A 17,961-nucleotide genomic window follows, 5' to 3' on the forward strand; every position below is an offset into this window, starting at 1 on the left:
GTCACAATTCCAACGTCACTCTCTTACCTCTGGCAACTTGCTTTCAAGAAGATCACTGATCGGTAAATCCTACAGTGAATGACACTAACCTTTTGCCTTGTACAGCCTTAACTCTTACTACAGAAAGAACTTATCCACACCGGTCAGGTAGACGTACTGGGGATGAGCAGGTCCCTTCCTCTTCCTGCAGTTTCAGAGACAAGGGGGTAACCTATCCGACTAACCCCCGTTTCCACGGGCAATTTCAGCGGAAGGAAAGTGGAGCAGTGAAATGACGAACTTGTAAACAGTCCATATTATAATAATTCCGATTTTGTGCCCATACTGGCAATAGAAAGATCAACTAAATTTTCTCGGAGGGCACAGCTCCTCGGTTTCAGGGTAAACAGAAACCCTCGGTTCAGTGTTCCTTCCTTAAACCACCCTGTCTCCTCCTCCATAGATCCGTAGGTACTCCTTTCACTGCTTTCTCTTGGATTAAAATGAGAACTTTGAGCGCAGTGACCACACGCGAAGTTCCTCTGAGCTTCAGTTCGCACAGGTAAGAAAAGAACGCCTGTTGTCAGTACTTCCTGTGAAGCATAAACCATACGCAAAACACCTGGCACAACAAATTTCACCTGGAGACTACACAAATCAGTTTGGAGGCTTTTTTCTTTTTCTTTTTGGAGGATTTTTTCCTGCGCTCACTGGCCTCCACGTCAAGACCGGAGACTGAACAGCACCCGCGCGATGGAAGCCTCCGCCCCAGGTGCTATTTGAGGGGGCGTGGCCAGCAGGAAGGACCCCCCCGTTAGCCCCGCCCCACTCGGGCGCCCGGCGCGCCTGATCGCTTTATTCACCCCCCACACCCACCCCCCACACCCACCGCCCTCACCCTGACCCGCAGCCGCCCGTGTCTCTTCTTCCTTAGTACCGGAGACGGGGATGCCTGCGAAGATTTGGATCCGAGGAGGAGTGAGGCACATCCTGGGACAGCCCGGGCCCGGCGCGCCGCCGCAACTCGAGGCCCCCGCCGTCGCCACGCCCGTGTGCCGTCGGCCCGGGCTCGCCCCTCGAGAGCCGAAGCTGGTGGGCCCGGTGTCGCGCTCCCGTGCTGACGGTTGCCTTTATTACCATGCCGCTGTATGAAGGCCTAGGGAGCGGCGGGGAGAAAACGGCAGTCGTGATAGACCTGGGAGAGGCTTTTACCAAGTGAGTGGCGGCGACGCTGGCTCCCACGGTCGTGCCAAGGGGAGGGCGGGTGGTCGGGGCCCGGCCGGGGTTGTCCTCCCGGGCTCGCCGGGCAGGTTACCACATCTCCACTATTTCCTCCAGCACCTCCTCGAATTACCGCCCTTACTGTTTATTTTCAACGAGGACGATACGAATCCCGAGGATCCGGTTCTGACTCCTGGAGAGGCCCAGGCGGCTTCGGGAGAATTGTCTTCTCCGCTGCCCCGGGTCGTCACCCCACACCGAACGGATCCTTTGGTGTCATCCACGCAGGGGATGACAGCGATGGTTTAGACCTTTATCCTGGGCTCGTTTGCTTAGAAAGGTGACAACCGAACTATAACGTAAATATTTGTTGAACGGAGCGTCTGTTGGTACTGGGAATTGAAGTGTAAGACAGAGCCATTGCTCCTCGCCTGGAGTAGGAAGTCAGATTAGAGAGACTGAACACATAAAGAGGTGAAGAGGAGGTAAGACTCGAGATCCTTTGTTGCCCCGGCCCCGAACTCTTAGATTACGGAATTTGACATGTTTGAAAAGGCAACTTTTATTTTTTTTTAAAGGTTTTACTTATTTACTCATGAGAGACAGAGACAGAGAGGCAGAGACACAGGCAGAGGGAGAAGCAGGCTCCATACAGGAAGCCTGACATGGGACTCGATCCCGGGGCTCCAGGATCATGCCCTGGGCCGAAGGCAGGCACCAAACCGCTGAGCCACCCAGGGATCCCCGAAAAGGCAACTTTTAAACACTAGAGTAGTGGTTTTCAGTCTTTTGGATGGCATAATCTCTTTGATGACAGAAAGAAAGCCTTAGATAACACAAAGCTTAAAATATTTGCACACGGTGTCGGAGGTTGGCGGATGATCACAGTGGCGCTTGGACATCAGGTGGCAAGCCCTTGTATGGATTGGGGTTGAGAGGAAAGTAACAGCCTGAATTACCTCTTCTGTAGATTCTTGAAATAGAAGTGTCTGAGAATCGTCAATCTGAACATTGCCTAGTATACAGTAGGTATTTAATAATAATTTGCTGAATAAGTGCTCAGAACCATCTATTGAAGTATTGGACCTCAGCTGCTCCAGAATTGGATTAAAAGTAGTTCTTGGTCCATGATGTTCTCTTACTGTTCAATGCAAGATCCTCCCTTATTTATGTTTTCCTTTTTTTTTTTAACTTTTTAAAAAAATTATATTTATTTATTCATGAGAGACACAGAGAGAGAGGCAGAGACTCAGGCAGAGGGAGAAGCAGGCTCCATGCAGGGAACCTGAGGTGAGACTCGATCCTGGGTCTCCAGGATCAGGCCCTGGACTGAAGGCCCTGCCTAACCGCTGAGCCATCCGGGCTGCCCTGTTTTTTTTGTTTTAAATGTGTATTTTAATAGCATAATAAATATCTTAGGGCTGACACCCAAAGATAATTACTCTGGCTGGGAAGAAATGAGAAGCAGAAACTTACTATATGGGGCACCTGGGTGGCTCAGCTGGTTAAGTGTCCACCCTTTGTCTCAGGGCATGATCTCGGGATCCTGGGATAGAGCCCTTGTTGGGCTCCCTCACCCTCTCTGCCTGCCGCTCCTCCTTCTTGTGGTCTCCCTCATTCTCTGTCAAATTAATTAATTAACTAAATTAAATAAAAAGAAAGTTACCATATAGAAAGACGATTATTGACAAATCAAGAGGAGGATGATAAGATGAATTTATGAAGTAAAAGAAAGGAGTTGAAGTCAACCAGTGGGTTGCATCCTGGGGAATTTGAGGAGCACTGCTGCAAGTAAACATGGAGATGTGACTTGTAGAAGATAGAGCTATTTAGGAAAGGAGAGCGGTACTGAAAACTAGGCAGGACAAGGAGAGATCATGATAAGACTAAACTTACATGGTGATTATGCTTAGTAACATTTTTAGAAAAGTTTTGTTTTATTAACATGAAACATATGTACAAATACCTAAATAGAAGAATCATGTTTTAAAGGATGGAATATTATGCAGTTTTTAAAATCATAATGAAGACTCTAATGTGGGCAGAAGCTTATTGTATGAAGTTTATGACATATGGAACAGTGTGATTATGTCAAATATGCATTTTGTAAAAAACAAAAACAAAAGGAAGCATATCAGTTTGGAAGCTAATAATGTTAGAGTGATGGAATTACGAATAACTCATGATTTAAATGAAATCATACAATGTAATACAAATCCAGAGTTGTAGAGATGTATAGCCTAAAATCAGGTAAAATTTAAAACTGTAAAAAAAGTACATGCTGATCTGAAATGATATACTGGTTTATTTCAGTATCACTAATTTGAAACCATTTTTTTACCTGAAATACACAATTATGAATATAGATGTATTAATTTTTTTCTCAGTTTCTTTGTCCCTTTGAATACGTTAGAAATGTTTACATATATATGTTTTGTGACTAATGCTTTGAAACAAATCCAGAAAAACTTGTTTCTGTGACAAATACATAGAAAAAAATGTTATAACTTGAATATTTCAATTTTCTCTTTATTTGCAGGTGTGGATTTGCTGGAGAAACTGGTCCAAGATGCATTATTCCTAGTGTGATAAAAAGAGCTGGCTTGCCTAAGGTATTTATTTATTTTTTAACAGTTTAGCAAAACAAATGCTGTGAAACATTTTTTTTTAAATTTTATTTATTTATTCATGAGAGACAGAGAGAGGGAGAGAGGCAGAGACATAGAGACACAGGCAGAGGGAGAAGTAGGCTCCACGCAGGGAGCCGGACGTGGATCCTGGGTCTCCAGTATCACACCCTGGGCTGAAGGTGGAGCTAAACCGCTGAGCCACCAGGGCTGCCCTGTAAAACTTTCTTTTATATATATATATTTTTTTTATTGGAGTTCAATTTGCCAACATATAGCATAACACCCAGTGCTCATCCTGCCAAGTGCCTCCCTCAGTGCCCATCACCCAGTCACCCAACCCCCCGCCCACCTCCCTTTCCACTACCCCTTGTTTGTTTCCCAGAGTTAGATGTCTCTCATGTTTTGTCACCCTTACTGATACTTTTACTCATTTTCTCTCCTTTCCCCTTTATTCCCTTTCACTATTTTTTATATTCCCCAAATGAATGAGACCATATAACGTTTGTCCTTCTCTGATTGACTTATTTCACTCAACATAATACCCTCCAGTTTCATCCATGTCGAAGCAAATGGTGGGTATTTGTCGTTTCTTTTCTTTTTTCTTTCTTTTTTTTTTTTTTTTAAGATTTTATTTATTCATAGAGACAGAGAGAGGCAGAGACACAGGCAGAGGAGAAACAGGCTCCATACAGGAAGCCTGACATGGGACTCGATCCCGGGTCTCCAGGATCACACCCCAGGCTGCAAGCGGCGCCAAACCGCTGCGCCACCAGGACTGCCCTATTTGTCGTTTCTAATGGCTGAGTAATATTCCATTGTATATATAAACCACATCTTCTTTATCCATTCATCTTTCTGTGGACACCGAAGCTCCTTCCACAGTTTGCCTATTGTGGACATTGCTGCTATAAACATTGGGGTGCAGGTGTCCTGCCATTTCACTGCATCTGTATCTTTGGGGTAAATCCCCAGCAGTGCAATTGCTGGGTCGTAGGGCATTTCTATTTTTAACTCTTTGAGGAACCTCCACACAGTTTTCCAGAGTGGCTGTACCAGTTCACATTCCCACCAAAAGTGCAAGAGGGCTCCTCTTTCTTCACATCTTCTCCAACATTTGTTGTTTCCTGTCTTGTTAATTTTCCCCATTCTCACTGGTGTGAGGTGGGATCTCATTGTGGTTTTGATTTATATTTCCCTGATGGCAAGTGAGGCGGAGCATTTTCTCATGTGCTTGTTGGCCATGTCTATGTCTTCCTCTGTGAAATTTCTGTTTATGTCTTTTGCCCATTTCATGATTGGATTGTTTGTTTCTTTGGTGTTGAGTTTAATAAGTTCTTTATAGATCTTGGATACTAGCCCTTTATCTGACAGGTCATTTGGAAATATCTTCTCCCATTCTGGAGGTTGTCTTTTAGTTTTGTTGACTGTTTCTTTTGCTGTGCAGAAGCTTTTTATCTTGATTAAAAAGTCCCAATACTTCATTTTTGCTTTTGTTTCCCTTGCCTTCATAGATGTATCTTGCAAGAAGTTGCTGTGGCCAAGTTCAAAAAGGGTGTTACCTGTGCTCTCCTCTAGGATTTTGATGGATTCTTGTCTCACATTTAGATCTTTCATCCATTTTGAGTTTATCTTTGTGTATGGTGAAAGAGAATGGTCTAGTTTCATTCTTCTGCACGTGGCTGTCCAATTTTCCCAGCACCATTTATTGAAGAGACTGTCTTTTTTCCAGTGGATAGTTTTTCCTGCTTTGTCGAATATTAGTTGACAATAGAGTTGAGAGTCCACTTTTGAATTCTCTATTCTGTTCCATTGATCTATGTGTCTGTTTTTGTGCCAGTACCACACTGTCTTGATGACCACAGCTTTGTAGTACAACCTGAAATCTGGCATGGTGATACCCCCAGCTATGGTTTTCTTTTTTAATATTTCCCTGGCTATTCGGGGTCTTTTCTGATTCTGCACAAATCTTAAGATGATTTGTTCCAACTCTCTGAAGAAACTCCATGGTATTTTGATAGGGATTGTATTGAATGTGTAAATTGCCCTGGGTAGCCTTGACATTTTCACAATATTCTTCCAATCCATGAGTATGGAATATTTTTCCATCTCTTTGTGTCTTCCTCAATTTCTTTCAAAAGTGTTCTGTAGTTTTTAGGGTATAGATCCTTTACCTCTTTGGTTAGGTTTATTCCTAGGTATCTTACGCTTTTGGGTGCAATTGTAAATGGGATTGACTCCTTCATTTCTTTCTTCAGTCTCATTGTTAGTGTATAGAAATGCCACTGATTTCGGGCATTGATTGTGTATCCTGCCACACTACCAAATTGCTGTATGAGTTCTAGCAATCTTGGGGTGAAGTCTTTTTGGGTTTTCTAGGTACAGTATCATGTCATCTGTGAAGAGGGAGAGTTTGACTTCTTCTTTGCCAATTTGAATGCCTTTTATTTCTTTTTTTTTTTTTCAAATTTTTATTTATTTATGATAGTCACAGAGAGAGAGTGAGAGGGAGAGAGAGAGAGGCAGAGACATAGGCAGAGGGAGAAACAGGCTCCATGCACCGGGAGCCTGACGTGGGATTCCATCCCGGGTCTCCAGGATCGCGCCCTGGGCCAAAGGCAGGTGCTAAACCGCTGCACCACCCAGGGATCCCCCTTTTATTTCTTTTTGTTACTTGATTGCTGAGGCTAGGACTTCTGGTACTGTATTGAATAGCAGTGGTGAGAGTGGACATCCCTGTCGTGTTCCTGATCTCAGGGGAAAGGCTCCCAGTGTTTCCCCATTGAGAATATTTGCTGTGGGCTTTTTGTAGATGGCTTTCAAGATGTTGAGGAATATTCCCTCTATCCCTACACTCTGAAGCGTTTTGATCAGGAATGGATGCTCTATTTTGAAAAAATGCTTTCTCTGCCTCTATTGAGAGGATCATATGGTTCTTGTTTTTTCTCTTGTTGATATGATCTGTCACGTTGATTGCTTTACGAGTGTTGAACCAGCCTTGCATCCCAGGGATAAATCCCACTTGGTCATGGTGAATAATCGTCTTAATGTATTGTTGGATCCTATTGGCTAGTATCTTGTTGAGAATTTTTGCATCTGTGTTCGGAATATTGGTCTATAATTCTCCTTTTTGGTGGGGTCTTTGTCTGGTTTTGGAATTAAGGTGATGCTGGCTCATAGAACAAGTTTGGATAAAATATTTTTTAGTGTAACTTCAAGTAAACTTGATTAGAACAGTGCTAAATAATAACATGTGTATGTTACAAGAAAAAAATTTTAAATCTTTATTTCATCTTAAGAGTTTCCTGCCAAAACTAATTTGACAGATCAGGAATTGTAGAACAACAGGAACAATAATTTCTCTGTGTCTCTCATGAATAAATAAAATCTTTTTTTTTTTTTAAAGATTTATTTATTCAGAGAGAGCGAGGAGAGAGGCAGAGACACTGGCGGAGGGAGAAGCAGGCTCCATGCAGGAAGCCCGATGTGGGACTGGATCCCGGGTCTCCAGGATCACACCCCAGGCTGCAGGCGGCGCTAAACCGCTGCGCCACCGGGGCTGCCCAATAAATAAAATCTTAAAAAAAAAAAAAAAGAAGAAGAATGGATTGAAAATGTTGGTCCATGGGTGCTAAGACAGTACAGATGGAAGTGAGTTCTGAGCCCATGGAGCTATTGTTAAGGTGGAACCAAGATGAAATGTAGCCTAGAAGAGAGTCATGAAAAGGGTCTGGTTTGAGAAGGAAGCCCCTGCCTCAAGATTATTTAAATTTTTGAAGATTTTACTTCCTTATTTGAGAGAGAGCAAATGCACGCATGAGGAGAGGGAGAGGCAGAGGGAGAAGCAGGGAGCCTATTGTGGGCTCCATCCAAGGTCTCTGGAATCTCAACTGCTTTACCCACTGAACCACCCAGGTGCCTCTCATTTAAGCTTTTGAAGAATAGATATGAAAGGATTCCTACCTGTGTGGCCAGTGAGTTGATGACTTTCCTTTTCTTGATGAAAGTTGTAATTCTACTATCATAATTTCAGCTCTTGTTCTACATGAACTAATACAAATTTCACATTATGCAGACGTTATTCCTTATTTAACAATGAAAATAAGATCATATTTGGTATTATAAACACACATTATAGCAGAGTAGATGAGTACATCAGTTTATATATGGTATTGGGATGCATTAAGATCAACATGAAGTTTTTTTCACAATTTTTTTTATTAATAATGCTTAATTAGGGAATCATTTTATTGATTTCAAAATTTTTTAGGGGCACCTGGCCGGCACAGTCAGAAGAGCATGCAATTCTTGATCTCAGGGTCATGAGTTCTAACCCCCTGTTGGGTTTAGAGATTACTTAAATACAAACTTTAAAAAAAAAAAAAAAATTGGGGGGGAAGGGTTCCTGGGTAGTGCAGTTGGCTGAGTGGCTGACTCTTGATCTCAGCTTAGATCTTGATTTTAGGGTCATGAGTTAAAGCCCCACGTTGGGTTCCATGTTGGGCAGGGAGCCTACTTGAATGAATGATAGGTACATAGATAGATAGTAGATTAAAAATACTTTCTGCAAATCCTTAGATAAACCAGAAATATAGTAGATACCTGTAGTGTGGTATTCAAAATGTGATGGAATTTCCCGTGTATTTACTTTCATGTTCTTTTACTTTATAATAATTGAAGTTAGTGTGATACTTGATAAATTTCTAGATAGATTCCTTACTAGACTTAAAACTTTTAACATTCTCATTGATACTTTTATTTTAATTTTTATTTATTTATGATAGTCACACAAAGAGAGAGAGAGAGAGAGAGAGGCAGAGACATAGGCAGAGGGAGAAGCAGGCTCCATGCACCAGGAGCCCGACGTGGGATTCGATCCCGGGTCTCCAGAATCGCGCCCTGGGCCAAAGGCAGGTGCTAAAACGCTGCGCCACCCAGGGATCCCCTCATTGATACTTTTTTTAGTGCTTTCAGCTTTTATATTCATCTTGAAAAGACAGGTATATGTGAAGATTAATCTAGAATCAGCCATACATGGTTTGGAGTCTTCTTTAAGCTCCATAAAATCATTAAATTAGCTGAGCTAATGATCTTTCCATTAAAAGAGTAAATAAAGAGAGGTCTTCTAGTGATGCATCAGAGTACTTAGCGCTTTTTGAGGATCATAAGTGAAGCCCTTGTTATGTATTGGTATTGACTTAACATTCATTGCAGTGTTTGCATACACTGTTTTAGTGCTGATAGTGTATGTTCTTACTTTTACCACATATGTTTATGAATTATGAGCATGTATTTTGTGCCTGGTACTGTGTCAGTTAGAAAAAGATATATCATAAGCAAACCAGGAATACTTCTTCCATCTTAAATTATGTAGTGTAATGGCAAGGTAGACATTTTACAGGTAATTAAGTGGGTGATCTTATAAAAGGGAAAGTGTCCTTGCTTTGAGAGTAACTTATAGGGACTGGATCAAGTCTAGAGTGTCTGAGGAAATGGTAAGACCAAATGGAAGAACAGTGCAGATGAGCATAGCTCTCTACTTGTGAACACATACTTTTACCCCCACAAACCAAAAAGTTCTGTCATCTTAGGCCAATTTTTAAAGATTCCTAATTTAAGTGATTAATTTATATTTAATGTTCTCATTTTTTCTCAATGCAAATCACTTTTGATTACCAGAAAACGCGTTAGTACAATAAATAAGCATATTTTAATTTGAGATTATTTTGTTATAAATTAATACATAATTTTAATTTTTTATAGCCTATCAAAGTTGTTCAATATAATATCAATACAGAAGAATTGTATTCCTACCTAAAGGAATTCATCCACATACTGTATTTCAGGTAAGATGCAGTTGTGTTTGTTTTTCTTTCCAGCTTTTGTGATTAGATTTTCCTAATGCCAGTCATAGTGATATTTCATTGTGTTACATCTGATGCCAAAAAAAAGGTGACCTCTACTGCCATTTTTGTTTATTTTCAACCTTTTCCAAAATGTATTTGAAGACTACATAAACTAGCAAGCATAAGGAAATGCTGAAAACAAATTGAATGCTCATTAATAAAGGGGGTTGGGTAATTAAATTATTATATATCCATATAGTAAAGGACTTTACAGGCATTAAAAAAAAAGTTCTATATCTATACATAGTAATACAAAAGATGTCTTAGATATATTGATAACTGAAAAAAAGCAAGTTGCAGAATAACACCTATGGAATAAACACTTTTTTTTATAAAGATCTTATTTATTCATAAGAGACACACAGAGAGGCGGAGACACAGGCAGAGGGAGAAGCAGGCTCCTCCCAGGGAGCCCAATGCGGGACTCCATCCCAGGACCCCAGGATCATTCCCTGAGCCAAAGGCAGACACTCAACTGCTGAGCCAATCCAGGGGGATTAAACACTTCTGTTAAAATACATTCATATGTATGGACAATAATGACAATATACAAACTGCTATAAGTGATAGTTTCTGGGTAGTAAGAATAAGATATTTTCCAAGTTACAAACTTCTGTTATATTTGGAGTTTTAGTTTTATGAGCATATATTACGTCTGTAGTCTTTAAAAAAAAAAAAAAAAAAAAAAACACCTGGGATGCCTGGGTGGCTCAGCAGTTGAGCATCTGCCTTTGTCTCAGGGTGTGATCCTGGAGTTCCAGGATCAAGTCCTGCATTGGGCTTCCTGCATAGAGCCTACTTCTCCCTCTGCCCCCCTCTCTCTCTCTGTCTCTCATGAATAAATAAATAAAATCTTTTAAAAAATAATTAAAAACATAAAGAAAAAAATCTTTTTAATGGCTCAAGTGTGTATTCATACTAGACTGTAGCGTTTGTTTCCTGAGATAAATTTATAAATTAAAGATCCTGACATAGTACATGGCATATGATAAGAGGTCAGGAATGTTATATTTCCTAGGTTATAAAATGAAGATGTCTTTTTGTCATAAAACATCTTGAGCTAAGGTAGTATAGTTTCTCTGTTCTTAACAAAATTGCATTTATGTGCCAAAATAAATACAAACTTTTATTTAATTTTATAAATAAAAACTATCACCTTCCAGGCATCTGTTGGTGAATCCTAGAGACCGCCGAGTTGTGGTTATCGAGTCAGTACTATGTCCTTCCCACTTCAGAGAGACACTCACTCGTGTTCTTTTCAAATATTTTGAGGTACCATTTTTTTTATGTTGTTTTTCGTAGGTACTAAAACTTAAACTAAAAGGTCCTTACTTAATTTCCTTCTTTATTTATACTATACAGTGCATTTGAGAAACCAGATGAGAGTAAACTCAAGCTGTTTTAAATGGACCGTATTTTTGCTTTTTATGATTATTTCATGTGTAATCAACATTTCATCTAAGACTTAGATAACTGAATATTTCTTACTGATATTTCTGTTCTTTATTTATTTTAATATAGGTTTTTATGTTTGGGGACTTTTTTGGAATTAAAGGGTATATTCTTTTCTGTGGAGTTTGTGATGTGGTTTTTTTCTAGGTCTTTTTAGTTTCCATTATTGAGTTATGCTCATTGTTCTAAATTCTTCTGTACCTTCATTTTAGGCTTAATTTTTATTTTATATATTTGAGAGAGAGTGCATGTGCATGAACCCCAGTGGTAGGGAGGGGCAAAGGGAGACAGACAAGCCAACTCCCCACCAAGGAGGGAGCACAATGTGGGACTTGATCCCCGGACCCCGAGATCATGACCTGAACCAAAATCAGACAGTTAACTGACTGAGCCACCCAGGTGCCCCCCATTTTAAGCTTTAAATTCTTGTTATAGGGGTGCCTGGGTAGCTCCACAGTTGAGCATCTGCCTTCGGCTCACGGTGTGATCCCAGTCCAGGGATCGAGTCCCACGTCAGGCTCCCTCTGAGGAGCCTGCCTCTCCCTCTGTCTATGTCTCTATCTCTCTCTCTGTGTCTTCCGTAAATAAATACATAAAATCTTTTTAAAAAATAAATAAATTATTATATAAAATAACTTTTTTTTTTTTTAAGATTTTATTTATTAGAACACAAACATGAACAAGGAAGGGGTAGACGAAGAGGGACAAGCCCAACCAACTCCCCTCTGAGCACAGAGCCTGACACGGGGCTCAATTCCAGGACCCTGAGATCATGACCTGAGCCAAAGGCAGACATATAACCAACTGAGCCACCTAGGCACCCCCAAAATAAATTCCTATTATATGGAATGTTCAAATACTGTCTCCCCTAGAGTAAGTGGGCAGTGCTAGGAATGATTCTCAAATTTTGATAGTAGTAATATTTCTTGTAGCTTTCATTTTATAGGAGTCAAGATTATTTAAAAACCAAAATTATGATTTAAGGTAATTATATTTCATAATATGCCAAAGCCTTATTCAGATTTTTTTTTTAAGATTTTATTTATTTATTCATGGGGGGGGGGGGCAGAGAAACAGGCAGAGGGAGAAGCAGGCTCCATGCAGGGAGCCCGACGTGAGACTCGATCCCTGGTCTCCAGGATCAGGTCCTGGGCTGAAGGCGACGCTAAACCACTGAGCCTCCCAGGCTGCCCACCTTATTCAAATTTTTGAAAATTTTTGCCTTAGGAATTTAAGGTTTTCAACAAGGGAAACTAAAGGATTGTGAAAAACATACAATATATAAGAAATTAAGCATATATAGATGTATTTTTCATATATTCTGTTGAGATCACATATATCAAAAATCATATCTTTATGAGATAATGACAGTTAATATTTCTAGGTTATAGTGTAGTAAAACAGGCATAGATTAAACAGGTTGCATACTCCTTTATTTACTGATATAAATTTAGGAATTTGGTTTTCCATGTGGAGAAAAAGGAAAAACAAGAAGCAACATCAGCTCTTATCTGAATAAAATAGATGATTCTCTGTATTTTAAGTTTAGTTGTATTTGTGTATCTCCGATGTGGCTAGAATACTTGCTATATGTACTTAGATAAGGGAAATATGCTATTATTTTTTGGCATTTGGTTATGAGGACTTTTATGGTTTGATTGAATATTTATCTCATATTTGAGGGATCACCAGATCTGGCAAGTTCTCACTGAAAAATGTCACACAGTTAAGGATTTTTATAGCTCTCAAATTTAATTTTAAATGCTATATTATGTTTTAAAAATAGTGTTCATATTACAAACTTTGGGAATAAAGACAAGAATCTTTTTCTAAATTTTCATTTTGGTTGCAACGACATCTCTTTATTTTTTTTAATTTACCATCTTCAAATTTATGTTTCTGTACCTCTTTTATCCCTTTCATTTTTCCCTCCTAAAGAGGGAGAACAAAAATTAATCAAAATGTTTCACAATTGTCATTTTGGAATGAAACAACTTAGAGAATTTAAAGAGTGTTTTATTTATTATGGTATATTTTGGTGCTTGTGTAAATTCAGATAAATCAACAAACTAATTCTTAATTTAGTGCCATAAAGTGATTAAAAGGGTGTCATAAATGTTACTGTGAATTTTTTCAAGTATATTTGAAATATGAGGGCGACACTTTCAACTACTAATACTCCTAGTTCTGTTGTTGTTATTGTTATTTTGGTTTTGTTGTTTTCTAGGTCCCATCTGTCCTGCTTGCTCCAAGTCATCTAATGGCTCTTCTGACACTTGGGATAAACTCTGCCATGGTTCTGGATTGCGGCTATAGGGAGAGCCTGGTGTTACCTGTATCTTTTTTTTTTGTCAAGCAGCTAATTTTTCGGTTTTCATTCTACTTTAGTACAGTTAGATGTTACGAGTGGCTTTCATGGAATGAAACTATTTGGGGTTACCATGTACAAATATTAATTCCCATGTGGAAAAAATTTACAGAATTGTCTTAAATCTTGTAGAAATTACCATTATGACTTAGTCCCGGTATATACTCCAGGGGTCAGACCTCATGAGCATAATGTTCAGTTTTTAAGAAGAACATCAACCAATTAGGATGTGTCATAGAACTTGACTAGTTCTAAGAAAAGATCAAAAAGGAAAAAAAAAGGTCATACAAAGAGTAATTGGAGAAACTGAAATGAGAAAATTAAATCAAGAAAAATTAAAATGTGAAATCAGCCTTCAAATAGCTGAAGCGTTTGCTGTGGAAAAGTGAGTGCATTTTTTTCTTTTTCAATTTCTAGAGGCTGTCAGAAGCGGTAGGGCATAGAGTTTATGATTTTGGTTTTGGAATCAAATACACACATAAGTGGTAAATCTTGCTATGTTTCTTACTGGTTGTATGATGTTCATCAAGTAATCTCTTTGGGCCTCAGTTCTGTCATCTGTGAAATGGGAATTATAATAATTCCACCTCATGGAGGGGATATTGTGTGACTTGAGTGAGACAATGTAAAATCTTTAGCATAGGACCTGACACGTAATAACTTGCTTGGCAAGTGTTCTAGTTTTTGTGTCATTCACCACTGGGAAAAACTTCTTAGTAATTCAAGCTGTCACAAAATGGAATTAGTAAAAAAAAAATAAAATAAAATAAAATAAATAAAAAATAAAATAAAATAAAAACAAAATGGAATTAGTGACTATACACTGGTGCATTCTTTGTCATCAGAAGGCTCTTACGGTGAACATTGCTCTTTTGAAAAGGACATTGAAGTACTTAAATGTGTGATGCTTGGGAAGAAATACTTGGGGGAGTGAAATTAAGAATCATTAGCTCCGGGATCCCTGGGTGGCGCAGAGGTTTGGCGCCTGCCTTTGGCCCAGGGCGCGATCCTGGAGACCCGGGATCGAATCCCACGTCAGGCTCCCGGTGCATGGAGCCTGCTTCTCCCTCTGCCTGTGTCTCTGCCTCTCTCTCTCTCTCTCTCTGTGACTATCATAAATAAAATAAAAAAAAAAAATCATTAGCTCCTAAATTAGGTAATAGTTTTTAAAATATGAAGTATTTTGTGTTTAAATCTCATAACAGGGGCACCTGGGTGGCTCAGTGGTTGAGTGTTTGCCCTCGGCTCAGGCCTTGATCTTGGGATCCTGGGATCGAGTCTCGCATCGGACTCCCTGCATGGAGCCTGCTTCTCCCTCTATGTCTCTGCCTCTCTCTCTGTGTCTCTCATGAATAAATAAATAAGTTTATTTAAAAAATAAATAGGGCAGCCCCGGTGGCCCAGTGGTTTAGTGCCTGCCTTGGGCCCAGGGCCTGATCCTGGACACCTGGGATCGAGTCCCACGTTGGGCTCCCTACATGGAGCCTGCTTCTCCCTCTGCCTGTGTCTCTGCCTCTCTCTCTCTCTGTCTCTCATGAATAAATAAATAAAAATCTAAAAAAAAAAAAAAAAAAAAACACTAAAAAATAAATAAATCTCATAACAGTCAGGGCGCCTGGATGGTGCAGTCAGTTGAGCATCTGACTCTTAGTTTTGGCTCAGGTCATGATCTCAGGGTCTTGAGAACAAGTACCGCATTGGTCCCTGTACTCAGTGCAGAGTCTGCTTAAGACTCTCCCTCTGGGCAGCCTGGGTGGCTCAGCAGTTTAGCGCCTGCCTTCAGCCCAGGGTGTGATCCTGGAGACCTGGGATTGAGTCCTGTATCGGGCTCCCTGCATGGAGTCTGCTTCTCCCCCTGCCTGCCTCTCTCCCTCCCTCTCTCTCTGTCTCTGTCTCTCTCTCTCTCTGTGTCTCTCATGAATAAATAAATCTTTAAAAAACATCAGGTAGTAAATCCACAGTATAGTATTTTCTTCTGTCCTCTCAGCTCTAATAGAAATACAATGTGAGACATATATGTAATTTAAAATTTTTCTAAGAGGTACATTTTTAAAAGTACCAGTGAAAGATGAAGTTTCTCTATATAATTTAACCCAATATATTCAAAATATTATCATTTCAACATAGAAACTATATAAAACTTATAATGAGATTTTATAGGATTTTTTTTTATGTATGTATTATTAAGGCTTCTAAATTTGATAATCAGTTTGTTCTTACAGCACATCTCAATTCAGACTGGCCACATTTCAAGTGCTTAGTAACCACATGTGGCCAGTAGCTACTTTGTTAGACAGTTCCAACTATTGAATTCTTTGTGTTAGTGTGTATGTTTAACCTCTTTCTTTGAAGAAGAATATGGAAAAAGACTGATTTTTCTGCAACTCTTTTAAAAATATGAATTTGTTATCAAAGCTGACTTAATACTTCAGAAAGTGAGGAAAGTATCAAGGAAGTCACATTTTATCTCCTAAAATAGTTGTATCCTTAACTACCCTGTAGATCTATGAAGGAATCCCAGTACTAAATTGTTGGGGAGCACTCCCCCTAGGAGGAAAAGCCCTTCACAAGTAAGTGTCTTGGAATTTAGCACATTTGCTCTACCTGTACCACAAAAACATGTTAATTTTTTGACAGTGATCAGTAGAGAGTAATATGGACATTTAATGTTATTCAGTCCATTCTCTATTATTAGCCTTGAGTAAGGATAAAATCACTTTTGTTTAAAGCATTATAACCTTTTATGTAGTAAACATATTAAATAAGAGAAGGATATCATGTTCAATATTTTAATTCCAGTAACTTTTTTTTCTTTTTTTTTTTTTTTTTTTTAACTTTCAGGGAGTTGGAAACTCAACTATTGGAGCAATGTACTGTTGACACAGGTGCTGCTAAAGAACAGAGCCTTCCCTCTGTGATGGGTAAAACTATTTTAAAGTATTTTAAGAATGGTTTACACTCCCTTGTCATAATTCAACTCATTTGTTTTTTATCCTATTGTATAGTTATACTCTTTTCCCTCGTATCACTTGTTTCCAAAGCCATTGGAATGGCTTTGTTCCAATTATAAGGTCAGTATTGACTTCTTAATGACCAAATCCAGTAGTTTAATTTTGGTCATCCTTTCTAGAATTTTTGACATTGCGTATTATCATATACTTTTGATATTCTCTCTCCTTGACTTTTAGGACTCTCTCCCTTTTATAATGTTCTATTATTATATGATATTCCTTGGTTTCCTCTGCTCTTTCTCTCCTGATATTCCCCTAAGCCTCTCTTGTTATTTGTTTTTTTTTCTTCCAACTGGCTTTTAAAAAGTGATCTCATCTATTTTTATAACTTCAGCTACATCAATATGCTGTTGATTCTCAAATGTATCATTGGGCTTCCAACATTTGCAGATAAAGATGGTATCTTCCTTCTCTCCCATTTTAGAAAACTGGGAGTTAAAAATCCTTTCATTTCTCCCTCAGAAATGTCTTTTAAATTATATCTCTTTTTCTCTATCATCTATACTACTGAACATCTGAAAACAAAGACATAAACTAGACCCTATTACTGCTTGCTTCGATTGTTATAGGAGACTACTCTCTGGACCAATTCAATCTGTTTTATACTGTTGCCAGAAATAACTTATACAAGTCTGATTATACCATTCTCTGGCTTGAAGATTTTTGCTGACTCCACGGCTTAAAATCCAAATTATTTGTTTGATATACGTATTTCTTCTCAGTCTGACTTTTTTCTACCTCTTGCCCTAAGCTAATCACCTTAATCCTGTGCACCTTATTTCAGCTATTGTAAATTTCACTTAGTCTTCTAGGCACCACTAGTCCTTCCTCAACCCTGAGCCTTTATTCTGTTTCTTTACCTAGGCTGTTGGGTTTTTGATCCCTCCACGTGACTCATCTGGAATGTCATTTTTTATAAAGCCTTCTTCAATTACCCTGAGGCAGATAAATTTCTTCCCTCTCTGTTAAGTCCTCAGTAGTATTTATTATAGCAAATATGACACATCTTCATTTGCCTGTTAACTCCCCTGTTTCCCTTCGTTGACTTTTGAGGATCTCTGTCATACTTGTTTTTCAGTCAATAGCACTTATAAATGGGCCCTGGGCACTGAATAAATGTTGGAAAGAGAAAGGCAGGTTATTAGGACATTTATCTTTGCATATATGGTTTTCTTATTTTCCTTTTGGTGGTTAAGATAATAGCATTCTTTGTCCTATAGATTGGTTTGTAATTTTTCTTTTCCAGATAAACTTAGTTATTCTTTTAGTAGCCATGAAGACAGTTAATTTGTAAAAAGCTTTTTTTTTTTTTTAAAGATTTTATTTATTTATTCATGAGAGACACAGAGAAAGAGGGGGGTGGGGGGAGAGGCAGAGACACAGGCAGAGGGAGAAGC

General features: G+C 39.1%; 2 protein-coding genes across 5 annotated transcripts in view; one reads left to right on the plus strand and one right to left on the minus strand.

The window, feature by feature from the left end:
- The window catches only part of ARMH4 (armadillo like helical domain containing 4), a 162,710-nt gene extending 161,954 nt beyond the window's left edge, over positions 1 to 756 (minus strand). For all 3 annotated transcript variants that reach the window (XM_072838727.1, XM_072838725.1, XM_072838724.1), the window contains exon 1: positions 90 to 756. The gene's annotated coding sequence lies outside the window, so the exon portion shown is untranslated. The remainder of the gene's footprint in view (positions 1 to 89) is intronic.
- A 241-nt stretch (positions 757 to 997) lies between these two features.
- The window catches only part of ACTR10 (actin related protein 10), a 31,637-nt gene continuing 14,673 nt past the window's right edge, over positions 998 to 17,961 (plus strand). The window contains exons 1-7 of one of the 2 annotated variants that reach the window (XM_072838730.1): positions 998 to 1,194; positions 3,740 to 3,812; positions 9,591 to 9,673; positions 10,897 to 11,005; positions 13,413 to 13,520; positions 16,056 to 16,123; positions 16,395 to 16,474. In XM_072838730.1, coding sequence (XP_072694831.1) covers positions 1,118 to 1,194; positions 3,740 to 3,812; positions 9,591 to 9,673; positions 10,897 to 11,005; positions 13,413 to 13,520; positions 16,056 to 16,123; positions 16,395 to 16,474 — 598 coding nt within the window. In that variant the 5' untranslated portion in view covers positions 998 to 1,117. Of the gene's footprint in view, positions 1,195 to 3,739; positions 3,813 to 8,611; positions 8,738 to 9,590; positions 9,674 to 10,896; positions 11,006 to 13,412; positions 13,521 to 16,055; positions 16,124 to 16,394; positions 16,475 to 17,961 lie in introns of those variants that run through there. The other variant, XM_072838731.1, reaches the window with a different exon arrangement.

Source organism: Canis lupus, chromosome 9, assembly GCF_048164855.1.
Source record: "Canis lupus baileyi chromosome 9, mCanLup2.hap1, whole genome shotgun sequence".
In the NCBI taxonomy this organism is placed as follows: Eukaryota; Metazoa; Chordata; class Mammalia; order Carnivora; family Canidae; genus Canis; species Canis lupus.